We start from the raw sequence: 14,802 nt of genomic DNA, 5'->3' as shown, positions 1-14,802 counted from the left end.
TTTCTTCCCTTTCAGCTGTTCAGTGGTTCACATCATTTTTGTCATATTAACATTACATCCCCTAAAATCCTGCAATGCACACATTTAGGAGCTGAATAGTAAAAAATAGGCTTGTTCCATCAAACGCTTCGAATAAAGGGCTGAGTTCCATGCAAGTTCCCACCTAAATTTGATACTGAGTTTCCAACTTTTGAAATAAAGTGAAGCTCATTTGCTGGAACATCTAATTATCTGCACTAAGAAATATGCAGGGTGGAGAAGATGTGTCTTAAATTTACTATTTTTGCAAGAAAAGCTTTTGCAGACATCATGTTGAGATTAAGAAAAACAGCAAACATGTGTGTGGCTTCTGCATGAAGAGCAGAAAAAAGATTATTTTAAAATCAGTCGCTTTAAATGCATAATTTATTTGCCTTAAACATCACCTAGGACTGTGAAGACAAATCCTGCTGCAGTTATTCTGCCCTGAAGAAGGCTATTTATGAAATGTTTTGAAAGCCGAAACATGTAACATTTTAGCTGCTATATGAATGACCTCCCATGCATCAATGCATTGCATTTGAGACTGAATAGTATATTGCTGACTATTCAGTGGCATAGGGTGTGTTTGTCTTGATCTTATGATTGATGCGTGCATGTGGGGAAGAATTGTTATACTGGGGAACATCTTTGTAGTACAATATAAAGAGATATTTATTACCATCACTATCCTGATAAATCTCAGTTCCATAAAACCACTCTGGTGTTGATGGGTGCAGTATAAAAACTTGCATGAACCTGATCCTTCAATTGGATATCCTTCAATTATTACTCGCTGCAATACGGGCTCGGTCTGCTGTGTCCACGGTTTATGGGGTGCTGCGGTTCCGGCGACACACAGCCGCTGACCCACTGGGGACAGCTATACATAGAGTTCACAGCACGCTCTAGGTGAGGGAACCTCCTTAGCGATCCCCATGCTTTGGAGACACTGACTCGCTGGAGAACTTTCCTGGCTGAAGGAAATGAGAGAGTGATAGTTTGCACGCACAATTCCTGTGTCCTTTATTTTCTGGTTGAATTGTACACATGAGTGGCTTTCGTTGAGACATCTTGCCCAACACGACGACCTGCATAGCTGATCCGAGTAGATATGTGAAAGTTGGCACTCAGGGGACAAGAGACAAAAGCACTCTTTTTTTTTAGAGAGGCAGGTGGGAAAGGTCCATAATTACACCAATGTCATGGACTCTGGAAGAGAAGGGTCCACATGAAGAGTGAGGTCTGAAGTGTTCAGTCACCTGTTAGGCCTGTGAAGACTGTCTCAAAAGATCCCACACCACAAGTTACAGAAACACCGAATCTGGTGTGACCTTAAACCATAAAGCCCCCAAAGTACGACCTGCTTTCACCTGTGACCCTCACCAGTTCCTTCTTATCGACATTGACGTAGACCTGCTCCTCCTCTTCCAGCTGGAAGATGCCTCCAAGAAAGCTACTGTCCCACCACTGCTCCGTCCTGGCTTCGCAGGACTGCTTCACGCCCTCCATCAGCGTTATCTCTCCTTGATATCTGGGCGTCCTCTTGCAGATCCGGTGAATGATTCTTCGTGGCCCAGGGTCCTGGCAGCTTAGCACTCCCAGTTGGACCTTGGAATACAGGAAGTAGTTCCCCGTCCTGTTGAAGACCAAGGATCCTGTGGCGTGCGCGTATCCTACCTCATGCAGGAAGGCTTCCCCAAGCTCTGGCTCCCACAGCAGGGGCCCCTCTCCAGACACAGTGTTTTGGGCACCTGTGAGAGTCAAATCCATAAATTAGAACAAGAGCAATGTGCATGTTACTTCTATTGTCTTTCCTTCCCTAACTTGACTACTTCCACCATTCCACACATTCACATGCATGCCAACACCTTATCTGCTGCACACTGGCGCCTTACAGAGTGCCACCCGGGTGGTTTCAGGAAGCAATGCCATTCTCTTCTAGAAGACAATGATTGACTTCCAGCAGTATGTTATTTCTAACCTTGGTCGCAGTCCTCAGTAAATAACTCCACTGCTCTAGGCCTGACTCTCGGCCTCGGTGAAACTCCACAGCTCATGTGGGATTGATGGCAATTCACATGGGAGACCATTGGAAGAATGGGATTGACACTAGCTCCCAGGTCCCAAGTCCACCGGCAGTACGGGATCCCCGCTAGGCTCCAATAAGCATTTTGGGTGGTGTGTGACTGATTACCTTACGGGTTTTAGTGACCGTCCTTTGGCAGTCTACATTGCTACAGTGAAGTTGCCACTGTAACAAATTGGGGGCAGTATAGGAGGTTCTCATTTTATAGGTACAGTAACAGTCCATGGACAGTGTGGAGAAGCCTGATCTCAGGCCACCAATGAAGTAGAGGGACCTCTGACCTCCTGACCTCAAACCCAACCTATGGGCAGAATATACGGTATCAGTGGAAGTCCAGGGCCAGCATACAGGGCTCTGATTTCCAGACCACAGTGACTGCCCATGGCAGCATAGCTGGGGGTGCTATGACAGTCCATGGGCAGGACATGGGGATTTTGTTTCTGGGCCTCTATAATAATTCCTGGAAGCATTGCAGTGTCTCTTGTTCAAGCCTCATTGATGGTTCATGGGCAGTGTATCCATATCTAATTTACAGCTTTTAGTGACAGTCCATGGGCAGTATGTGGGATTTAGTGTCCAGGTCTCAGCAACTGTGAGATCTAGTGTCCAGGCTTCAGTGGCAGCCCTCGGGAGCATGTGGGATCTAGTGTTCAGGCCCCAGTGACATTCCATGGGCAGTATGTGGGATCTAGTGTCCAGGTCTCAGCAACTGTGAGATCTAGTGTCCAGGCTTCAGTGGCAGCCCTCGGGAGCATGTGGGATCTAGTGTCCAGGCCTCAGTGACATTCCATGGGCAGTATGTGGGATCTAGTGTCCAGTTCTCAGTGACAGTCCATGGGCAGTATGTGGGATTTAGTGCCCAGGTCTCAGCAACTGTGAGATCTAGTGTCCAGGCTTCAGTGGCAGCCCTCGGGAGCATGTGGGATCTAGTGTTCAGGCCTCAGTGACATTCCATGGGCAGTATGTGGGATCTAGTGTCCAGGTCTGAGCAACTGTGAGATCTAGTGTCCAGGCTTCAGTGGCAGCCCTCGGGAGCATGTGGGATCTAGTGTTCAGGCCTCAGTGACATTCCATGGGCAGTATGTGGGATCTAGTGTCCAGGTCTCAGCAACTGTGAGATCTAGTGTCCAGGCTTCAGTGGCAGCCCTCGGGAGTATGTGGGATCTAGTGTTCAGGCCTCAGTGACATTCCATGGGCAGTATGTGGGATCTAGTGTCCAGTTCTCAGTGACAGTCCATGGGCAGTATGTGGGATTTATTATGCCCAGGTCTCGGCAACTGTGAGATCTAGTGTCCAGGCTTCAGTGGCAGCCATCGGGAGCATGTGGGATCTAGTGTTCAGGCCTCAGTGACATTCCATGGGCAGTATGTGGGATCTAGTGTCCAGGTCTCAGCAACTGTGAGATCTAGTGTCCAGGCTTCAGTGGCAGCCCTCGGGAGCATGTGGGATCTAGTGTTCAGGCCTCAGTGACATTCCATGGGCAGTATGTGGGATCTAGCGTCCAGTTCTCAGTGACAGTCCATGGGCAGTATGTGGGATTTAGTGCCCAGGTCTCAGCAACTGTGACATCTAGTGTCCAGCAGCCCTCGGGAGCATGTGGGATCTAGTGTTCAGGCCTCAGTGACATTCCATGGGCAGTATGTGGGATCTAGTGTCCAGTTCTCAGTGACAGTCCATGGGCAGTATGTGGGTTTTAGTGCCCAGATCTCAGCAACTGTGAGATCTAGTGTCTAGGCGTCAGTGGCAGCCCTCGGGAGCATGTGGGATCTAGTGTTCAGGCCTCAGTGACATTCCATGGGCAGTATGTGGGATCTAGTGTCCAGGTCTCAGCAACTGTGGGATCTAGTGTTCAGGTCTCAGTGACATTCCATGGGCAGTATGTGGGATCTAGTGTCCAGCTCTCAGTCACAGTCCATGGGCAGTATGTGGGATTTAGTGCCCAGGTCTCAGCAACTGTGAGATCTAGTGTCCAGGCTTCAGTGGCAGCCCTCAGGAGCATGTGGGATCTAGTGTTCAGGCCTCAGTGACATTCCATGACCAGTATGTGGGATCTAGTGTCCAGGTCTCAGCAACTGTGAGATCTAGTGTCCAGGCTTCAGTGGCAGCCCTCGGGAGCATGTGGGATCTAGTGTTCAGGCCTCAGTGACATTCCATGGGCAGTATGTGGGATCTAGTGTCCAGGTCTCAGCAACTGTGAGATCTAGTGTCCAGGCTCCAGTGGCAGCCCTCGGGAGCATGTGGGATCTAGTGTTCAGGCCTCAGTGACATTCCATGGGCAGTATGTGGGATCTAGTGTCCAGTTCTCAGTGACAGTCTATGGGCAGTTTGTGGTATTTAGTGCCCAGGTCTCAGCAACAGTGGGATCTAGTGTCCAGGCTTCTGTGGAAGTCCATGGGGAGGATGTGGGTTCTAGTGTCCAGGCCTCAGTGGCAGTTCATGTGCAGTATGCTGGATCTAGTGCCCAGGCATCGGTAACAGGGCGATCTAGTGCCCAGGCATCAGTGGCAGTTCATGGGCAGTATGTGGGATCTAGTGTCCAGACTACAGTGACAGTCCATGGGGGGTATGTGGGATCTAGTGCCCAGTCCTCAGTAGCAGTGGGATCTAGTGACCAGGCCTCAGTGGCAGTGCATGGGCAGTATGTGGGATCTAGTGTCCAGGCCTCAGTGCCTGTCCAGGGGCTATGTGGGCTCTTGTGTCCAGGCTAGGGAATGCTTTCTGGGTTGGGATTACCCAGACGTCTGGAAGAACATAGGGTGAAGTTTTCACATATGGTTTCTCTTAATTGGGTACGAATTTAACAATTGTCAGTATTCCAATACAAACATTCACACTAAGCAATGATATCTGTAGTCTTCAATTCGTTGGTCATAAAAAATTAAGCTTGAATTATTTTTCAGACATAGGCATTTTCATGGTGTCCAATGCATTTCGGTCGTCTAGGCCATCTTCAGGGACCAATTTCTAAGAAAAATAACCAAATTAATTTCCCCAGTGTCTGAGTTTGGCGTATACATATCACTCAGAGGGTGCTATCTGTACATTGGGAGATAACCTGCCTTAGCTTCTGTCACTCCTGTATTTGCTTCATCTGCTTTGCCTGGTGCTGTTCGACTATTAGCTGGTCTGTGGTCCACACCGGTGCTGGTCTCCAGTGACCTATAGTATAACTGGAAACTTTGCTGCTATATCTTATTACGGGACAGTCCATAACATAGTGTTTGGCTTGGGGAACCCTTCACTCAGCCACTCTAACGGGACAGTCCATAACATAGTGTTTGGCTTGGGAACCCTTCACTCAGCCACTCTAAAGAGACAGTCCATAACATAGTGTTTGGCTTGGGGAGCCTTCACTCAACCACTCCAACGGGACAGTCCATAACATACTGTTTGGCTTGGGAAGCCTTCACTCAGGCACTCTAACGGGACAGTCCATAACATAGTGTTTGGCTTGGGAAGCCTTCACTCAGGCACTCTAACGGGACAGTCCATAACATAGTGTTTGGCTTGGGGAACCCTTCACTCAGCCACTCTAATGGGACAGTCCATAACATATTGTTTGGCTTGGGAAGCCTTCACTCAGGCACTCTAACGGGACAGTCCATAACATAGTGTCTGGCTTGGGGAAGCCTTCACTCAGCTACTCTAATGGGACAGTCCATAACATAGTGTTTGGCTTGGGGAAGCCTTCACTCAGCTACTCTAATGGGACAGTCCATAACATAGTGTTTGGATTGGGGAGCCTTCACTCAGCCACTCTAACGGGAAAGTCCATAACATAGTGTTTGGCTCGGGAACCCTTCACACAGCCACTCTAATGGGACAGTCAATAACATAGTGTTTGGCTTGGGAAGCCTTCACTCAGGCACTCTAACAGGACAGTCCATAACATAGTGTTTGGCTCGGGAACCCTTCACTCAGCCACTCTAATGGGACAGTCCATAACATAGTGTTTGGCTTGGGAAGCCTTCACTCAGGCACTCTAACGGGACAGTCCATAACATAGTGTTTGGCTTGGGAAGCCTTCACTCAGGCACTCTAATGGGACAGTCCATAACATAGTGTTTGGCTTGGGGAAGCCTTCACTCAGCCACTCTAATGGGACAGTCCATAACATAGTGTTTGGATTGAGGGGTTTTCACTCAGCTACTCTAATGGGACAGTCCATAACATAGTGTTTAGCTCGGGAACCCTTCACTCAGCCACTCTAACGGGACAATCCATAACATAGTGTTTGGCTTGGGGAGCCTTCACTCAGCCACTCTAATGGGAAAGTCCATAACATAGTGTTTGGCTTGGGGAGCCTTCACTCAGCCACTCTTATGGGGCAGTCCATAACATAGTGTTTGGCTCGGGAACCCTTCACTCAGCCACTCTAATGGGACAGTCCATAACATAGTGTTTGTATTGAGGAGTTTTCACTCAGCTACTCTAATGGGACAGTCCATAACATAGTGTTTGGCTCGGGAACCCTTCACTCAGCCACTCTAACGGGACAGTCCATAACATAGTGTTTGGCTTGGGAAGCCTTCACTCAGCCACTCCAATGGGACAGTCCATAACATAGTGTTTGGCTCGGGAGCCCTTCACTCAGCCACTCTTATGGGGCAGTCCATAACATAGTGTTTGGCTCGGGAACCCTTCACTCAGCCACTCTTATGGGACAGTCCATAACATAGTGTTTGGCTTGGGGACCCTTCACTCAACCACTCTAACGGGACAGTCCATAACATACTGTTTGGCTTGGGAAGCCTTCACTCAGCCACTATAACGGGACAGTCCATAACATAGTGTTTGGCTTGGGGAACCTTCACTCAGCCACTCCAATGGGACAGTCCATAACATAGTGTTTGGCTCGGGAACCCTTCACTCAGCCACTCTAATGGGACAATCCATAACATAGTGTTTGGCTTGGGGAGCCTTCACTCAGCCACTCTAATGGTACAGTCCATAACATAGTGTTTGGCTCGGGAACCCTTCACTCAGCCACTCTAACGGGACAGTCCATAACATAGTGTTGGGCTTGGGAAGACTTCACTCAGCCACTCTTATGGGACAGTCCATAACATAGTGTTTGGCTTGGGAACCCTTCACTTAGCCACTCTAACGGGACAGTCCATAACATAGTGATTGGCTTGGGGAGCCTTCACTCAACCACTCTAACGGGACAGTCCATAACATACTGTTTGGCTTGGGAAGCCTTCACTCAGCCAATCTAACAGGACAGTCCATAACATAGTGTTTGGCTTGGGAAGCCTTCACTCAGCCACTCAAACGGGAAAGTCCATAACATAGTGTTTGGCTCGGGAACCCTTCACTCAGCCACTCTAATCGGACAGTCCATAGCATAGTGTTTGGCTTGGGGAGCCTTCACTCAGCCACTCTAACGGGACAGTCCATAACATAGTGTTTGGCTTGGGAAGCCTTCACTCAGCCACTAACGGCACAGTCCATAACATAGTGTTTGTCTTGGGAAGCCTTCACTCAGCCACTAACGGCACAGTCCATAACATAGTGTGTGTCTTGGGGAGCCTGCACAGGCGCCTTGAGTACTCTTCCTCTATGATCTTTCCCTTGTACCTTGCAGGGAGTGGATGAAGCATGTCACCATATATTCTGATACTATATATATATAAACATACGATTGGATTTTCTCTGCACACTGCAAGTATGTCAGCGGACACCCGGTGCCTATGCAATGTGAGGTGAAGCTCTCTAGTCCACACGCAAGCAACAGGTGAGTAATGCAACAGTCCCCCAAAGAGGGACAGGTAAGACTTACCTGTCACGTGTGCTGCAGGATTCCCACTCTTCGATTTCTGTTCTGAAAGACAATTCAACAACCTGAGTACAACAGGTCTAGAAAAGGGAGTTCATTCAGACACACTGCTGCCAGTGCAGGTCTCAGATACAGACACACTGCTGCCAGTGCAGGTCACAGACTCAGGCACAATGCTGTCAGTGCAGGTCTCAGATACAGACACACTGCTGCCAGTGCAGGTCTCAGATACAGACACACTGCTGCCAGTGCAGGTCTCAGATACAGACACAATGCTGCCAGGGCAGGTCTCAGATACAGACACACTGCTGCCAGTGCAGGTCTCAGATACAGGCACAATGCTGCCAGTGCAGGTCTCAGATACAGACACAATGCTGCCAGTGCAGGTCTCAGATACAGGCACAATGCTGCCAGTGCTGGTCTCAGATACAGGCACAATGCTGCCAGTGCAGGTCTCAGAAACAGACACACTGCTGCCAGTGCAGGTCTCAGATACAGACACACTGCTGCCAGTGCAGGTCTCAGATACAGACACAATGCTGCCAGTGCATGTCTCAGATACAGGCACACTGCTGCCAGTGCAGGTCTCAGATACAGACACAATGCCGCCAGTGCAGGTCTCAGATACAGACACACTGCTGCCAGTGCAGGTCTCAGATACAGACACACTGCCGCCAGTGCAGGTCTCAGATACAGGCACAATGCTTCCAGTGCAGGTCTCAGATACAGACAGGATGCTGCCAGCGCAGGTCCCAGAAACAGACACACTGCTGCCAGTGCAGGTCTCAGATACAGACACACTGCTGCCAGCGCAGGTCTCAGATACAGACACACTGCTGACAGTACAGGTCTCAGATACAGACACAATGCTGCCAATGCAGGTCTCAGATACAGACACAATGCTGCCAGTGCAGTTCTCAGATACAGACACACTGCTGCCAGTACAGGTCTCAGATACAGACACACTGCTGCCAGTGCAGGTCTCAGATACAGACACACTGCTGCCAGTGCAGGTCTCAGATACAAGCACAATGCTTCCAGTGCAGGTCTCAGATACAGACAGGATGCTGCCAGCGCAGGTCTCAGATACAGACACAATGCTGCCAGTGCAGGTCTCAGATACAGACACAATACTGCCAGCGCAGGTCTCAGATACAGACACACTGCTGCCAGTGCAGGTCTCAGATACAGGCACAATACTATCAGCGCAGGTCTCAGATACAGACACACTGCTGCCAGTGCAGGTCTCCGATACAGGCACAATACTGTCAGTGCAGGTCTCATATACAGACACACTGCTGCCAGTGCAGGTCTCAGATACAGGCACAATTCTGCCAGTGCAGATCTCAGATACAGACACACTGCTGCCAGTGCAGGTCTCAGATACAGGCACAATGCTGTCAGTGCAGGTCTCAGATACGGGCACAATGCTGCCAGTGCAGGTCTCAGATACAGACACAACGCTGTCAGTGCAGGTCTCAGATACAGGCACAATGCTGCCAGTGCAGGTCTCAGATACAGACACAACACTGTCAATGCAGGCCTCAGATACAGACACAATACTGCCAGTGCAGGTCTCAGATACAGGCACACTCCTGTCAGTGCAGGTCTCAGATACAGGCACAATACTGTCAGTGTAGGCCTCAGATACAGACACAATGCTGCCAGTGCAGGTCTCAGATACAGGCACAATTCTGCCAGTGCAGGTCTCAGATACAGACACACTGCTGCCAGTGCAGGTCTCAGATACAGACACAATGCTGCCAGTGCAGGTCTCAGATACAGGCACAATGCTGCCAGTGCAGGCCTCAGATACAGACACAATGCTGCCAGTGCAGGTCTCAGATACAGGCCCACTGCTGTCAGTGCAGGTCTCAGATACAGGCACAATGCTGCCAGTGCAGGTATTAGATACAGACACAATGCTGCAAGTGCAGGTCTCAGATCCAGGCACACTGCTGCCAGTGCAGGTCTCTGATACAGACACAATACTGCCAGTGTGCCATTGCAGGTCTCAGATACAGACACACTGCTGCCAATGCAGGTCTCAGATACAGGCACAATGCTTCCAGTGCAGGTCTCAGATACAGACAGGATGCTGCCAGCGCAGGTCTCAGATACAGACACACTGCTGCCAGTGCAGGTCTCAGATACAGACACGATGCTGCCAGTGCAGGTCTCAGATACAGACACACTGCTGACAGTACAGGTCTCAGATACAGACACAATGCTGCCAATGCAGGTCTCAGATCCAGGCACACTGCTGCCAGTGCAGGTCTCTGATACAGACACAATACTGCCAGTGTGCCAGTGCAGGTCTCAGATACAGACACACTGCTGCCAGTGCAGGTCTCAGATACAGGCACAATGCTTCCAGTGCAGGTCTCAGATACAGACAGGATGCTGCCAGTGCAGGTCTCAGATACAGACACAATACTGTCAGTGCAGGTCTCAGATACAGACACACTGCTGCCAGTGCAGGTCTCAGATACAGGCACAATTCTGCCAGTGCAGGCGCCAGATACAGACACAATGCTGCCAGTGCAGGTCTCAGATACAGGCACAATGCTGTCAGTGCAGGTCTCAGATACAGGCACAATGCTGTCAGTGCAGGACTCAGATACAGACACAATGCTGCCAGTGCAGGTCTCAGATACAGGCACACTGCTGTCAATGCAGGTCTCAGATACAGACACAATACTGCCAGTGCAGGTCTCAGATACAGGCACACTGCTGTCAGTGCAGGTCTCAGATACAGGCACAAAACTGTCAGTGCAGGCCTCGGATACAGACACAATGCTGCCAGTGCAGGTCTCAGATACAGGCACAATGCTGCCAGTGCAGGTCTCAGATACAGACACACTGCTGCCAGTGCAGGTCTCAGATACAGGCACAATTCTGCCAGTGCAGGCATCAGATACAGACACAATGCTGCCAGTGCAGGTCTCAGATACAGGCACATTGCTGCCAGTGCACGCCTCAGATACAAACACAATGCTGCCAGTGCAGGTCTCAGATACAGGCACACTGCTGTCAGTGCAGGTCTCAGATACAGGCACAATGCTGTCAGTGCAGGCCTCAGATACAGACACAATGCTGCCAGTGCAGGTCTCAGATACAGGCACAATGCTGCCAGTGCAGGTCTCAGATACAGACACAATGCTGCCAGTGCAGGTCTCAGATAGTGACACAATGCTGCCAGTGCAGGTCTCAGATACAGGCACAATGCTGCCAGTGCAGGTCTCAGATACAGACACAATGCTGCCAGTGCAGGTCTCCGATACAGGCACAATACTGTCAGTGCAGGTCTCATATACAGACACACTGCTGCCAGTGCAGGTCTCAGATAGAGACACAACGCTGTCAGTGCAGGTCTCAGATACAGGCAAAATGCTGCCAGTGCAGGTCTCAGATACAGACACAACACTGCCAGTGCAGGTCTCAGATACAGGCACACTGCTGTCAATGCAGGTCTCAGATACAGACACAATACTGCCAGTGCAGGTCTCAGATACAGGCACACTCCTGTCAGTGCAGGTCTCAGATACAGGCACAATACTGTCAGTGTAGGCCTCAGATACAGACACAATGCTGCCAGTGCAGGTCTCAGATACAGGCACACTGCTGTCAGTGCAGGTCTCAGATACAGGCACAAACTGTCAGTGCAGGCCTCGGATACAGACACAATGCTGCCAGTGCAGGTCTCAGATACAGGCACAATGCTGCCAGTGCAGGTCTCAGATACAGACACACTGCTGCCAGTGCAGGTCTCAGATACAGGCACAATTCTGCCAGTGCAGGCGTCAGATACAGACACAATGCTGCCAGTGCAGGTCTCAGATACAGGCACATTGCTGCCAGTGCACGCCTCAGATACAAACACAATGCTGCCAGTGCAGGTCTCAGATACAGGCACACTGCTGTCAGTGCAGGTCTCAGATACAGGCACAATGCTGTCAGTGCAGGCCTCAGATACAGACACAATGCTGCCAGTGCAGGTCTCAGATACAGGCACAATGCTGCCAGTGCAGGTCTCAGATACAGACACAATGCTGCCAGTGCAGGTCTCAGATAGAGACACAATGCTGCCAGTGCAGGTCTCAGATACAGGCACAATGCTGCCAGTGCAGGTCTCAGATACAGACACAATGCTGCCAGTGCAGGTCTCAGATACAGACACAATGCTGCCAGTGCAGGTCTCAGATACAGGCACAATGCTGTCAGTGCAGGTCTCAGATACAGACACAATGCTGTCAGTGCAGGTCTCAGATACAGACACAATGCTGCCAATGCAGGTTTCAGATACAGACACAATGCTGTCAGTGCAGGTCTCAGATACAGACACAATGCTGTCAGTGCAGGTCTCAGATACAGACACAATGCTGCCAATGCAGGTCTCCGATACAGACACATTGCTGCCAATGTAGGTCTCAGATACAGACACAATGCTGACAGTGCAGGTCTCAGATGCAGGCAATATGCTGCAAGTGTAGGCCTCAGATACAGACACAATGCTGCCAGTGCAGGTCTCAGATGCAGGCACACTGCTGTCAGTGCAGGTCTCAGATACAGGCACAATGCTGCCAGTGCAGGTCTCAGATACAGACACAATGCTGTCAGTGCAGGTCTCAGATACAGGCACAATGCTGCCAGTGCAGGTATTAGATACAGACACAATGCTGCCAGTGCAGGTCTCAGATACAGACACAATACTGCCAGTGCAGGTCTCAGATCCAGGAACACTGCTGCCAGTGCAGGTCTCTGATACAGACACAATACTGCCAGTGCAGGTCTCAGATACAGGCACACTTCTGCCAGTGCAGGTCTCAGATACAGACACAATGCTGTCAGTGAAGGTCTTAGATACAGGCACAATGCTGCAAGTGCATGTCTCAGATACAGGCACAATGCTGCCAGTGCAAGTATCAGATACAGACACAATGCTGACAGTGCAGGTCTCAGATACAGGCACCATGCTGCCAGTGCAGGCCTCAGATACAGATACAATGTTGCCAGTGCAGGTATTAGATACAGACACAATGCTGCCAGTGCAGGTCTCAGATACAGACACAATACTGCCAGTGCAGGTCTCAGATCCAGGCACACTGCTGTCAGTGCAGGTCTCAGATACAGACACAATGCTGCCAGTGCAGGTCTCAGATACAGACACACTGCTGCCAATGCATGCCTCAGATACAGACACAATGCTGCCAGTGCAGGTCTCAGATACAGGCACAATGCTGCCAGTGCAGGTCTCAGATACAGGCTCAATGCTGCCAGTGCAGGTCTCAGATACAGACACAATGCTGCCATTGCAGGTCTCAGATACAGGCACAATTCTGCCAGTGCAGGCGTCAGATACAGACACAATGCTGCCAGTGCAGGTCTCAGATACAGGCACAATGCTGCCAGTGCAGGCCTCAGATACAGACACAATGCTGCCAGTGCAGGTCTCAGATACAGGCACAATGCTGTCGGTGCAGGTCTCAGATACAGGCACAATGCTGTCAGTGCAGGTCTCAGATACAGACACAATGCTGCCAGTGCAGGTCTCAGATAGAGGCACAATGCTGCTAGTGCAGGTCTCAGATACAGACACAATGCTGCCAGTGCAGGTCTTAGATACAGACACAATGCTGCCAGTGCAGGTCTCAGATACAGACACAATGCTGCCAGTGCAGGTCTCAGATACAGGCACAATGCTGCCAGTGCAGGTTTCAGATACAGACACAATGCTGTCAGTGCAGGTCTCAGATACAGGCACAATGCTGTCAGTGCAGGTCTCAGATACAGACACAATGCTGTCAGTGCAGGTCTCAGATACAGGCACAATGCTGCCAATGCAGGTCTCAGATACAGACACAATGCTGCCAGTGCAGGTCTCAGATACAGACACAATGCTGCCAGTGCAGGTCTCAGATACAGACACAATGCTGACAGTGCAGGTCTCAGATACAGGCACAATGCTGCCAGTGCAGGCCTCAGATACAGACACAATGCTGCCAGTGCAGGTCTCAGATGCAGGCACACTGCTGTCAGTGCAGGTCTCAGATGCAGACACAATGCTGCCAGTGCAGGTTTCAGATACAGATACAATGCTGCCAGTGCAGGTCTCAGATACAGACACAATGCTGTCAGCGCAGGTCTCTGATACAGACACAATGCTGCCAGCGCAGGTCTCAGATACAGACACAATGCTGCCAGAGCAGTTCTCAGATACGGACAAAATGCTGTCAGCGCAGGTCTCTGATACAGACACAATGCTGTCAGCGCAGGTCTCTGATACGGACACAATGCTGCCAGAGCAGTTCTCAGATACGGACACAATGCTGTCAGCGCAAGTCTCTGATACAGGCACAATGCTGCCACTACGGGTCTCAGATACAAGCACAATGCCACCTGTGCAGGTCTTAGATGCAGGCACAATGCTGCCAGTGCAGGGCTGAGATACAGACACAATGCTGCCAGTGCAGGTCTCAGATACAGACACAATGCTGCCAGTGCAGGTCTCAGATACAGGAACAATGCTGCCAGAGCAGGTCTCAGATACGGACACAATCCTGTCAGCGCAAGTCTCTGATACAGGCACAATTCTGCCTGTACGGGTCTCAGATACAGGCACACTGCTGCCAATGCAGGTCTCAGATACAGACACAATGCTGCCAGTGCAGATATCAGATACAGGCACAATTCTGCCAGTGCAGGTCTCAGATACAGGCACAATGCTGCCAATACAGGTCTCAGATACAGACACAATGCTGCCAGTGCAGGTCTCAGATACAGACACACTGCTGCCAGTGCAGGTATCAGATACAGACACAATGCTGCCAGTGCAGGTCTCGGATACAGACACAATGCTGTCAGTGCAGGTCTCAGATACAGACAAAATGCTGTCAGTGCAGGTTTCAGATGCAGA

At 50.3% G+C, this 14,802-nt stretch overlaps 1 protein-coding gene across 1 annotated transcript in view; it reads right to left on the bottom strand.

The window, feature by feature from the left end:
• Window positions 1-393: 393 nt before the first annotated feature.
• TNFSF14 (TNF superfamily member 14) overlaps window positions 394-14,802 on the bottom strand; it is a 221,901-nt gene continuing 207,492 nt past the window's right edge. Inside the window, exons 3-4 of the mRNA XM_069604333.1 lie at window positions 7,890-7,931; window positions 394-1,772 (exon numbers count right to left, since the gene is read on the bottom strand). Of these exons, the coding sequence (XP_069460434.1) occupies window positions 1,354-1,772; window positions 7,890-7,931 (461 nt within the window). The 3' untranslated portion in view covers window positions 394-1,353. The remainder of the gene's footprint in view (window positions 1,773-7,889; window positions 7,932-14,802) is intronic.

This window comes from Ambystoma mexicanum, chromosome 3q (genome assembly GCF_040938575.1).
Source record: "Ambystoma mexicanum isolate Mex_15411 chromosome 3q, UKY_AmexF1_1, whole genome shotgun sequence".
NCBI classification, from domain to species: Eukaryota; Metazoa; Chordata; class Amphibia; order Caudata; family Ambystomatidae; genus Ambystoma; species Ambystoma mexicanum.
The sequence above is the reverse complement of the archived record's forward strand: the minus strand, read 5'-3'. Positions and strand labels throughout refer to the sequence as shown.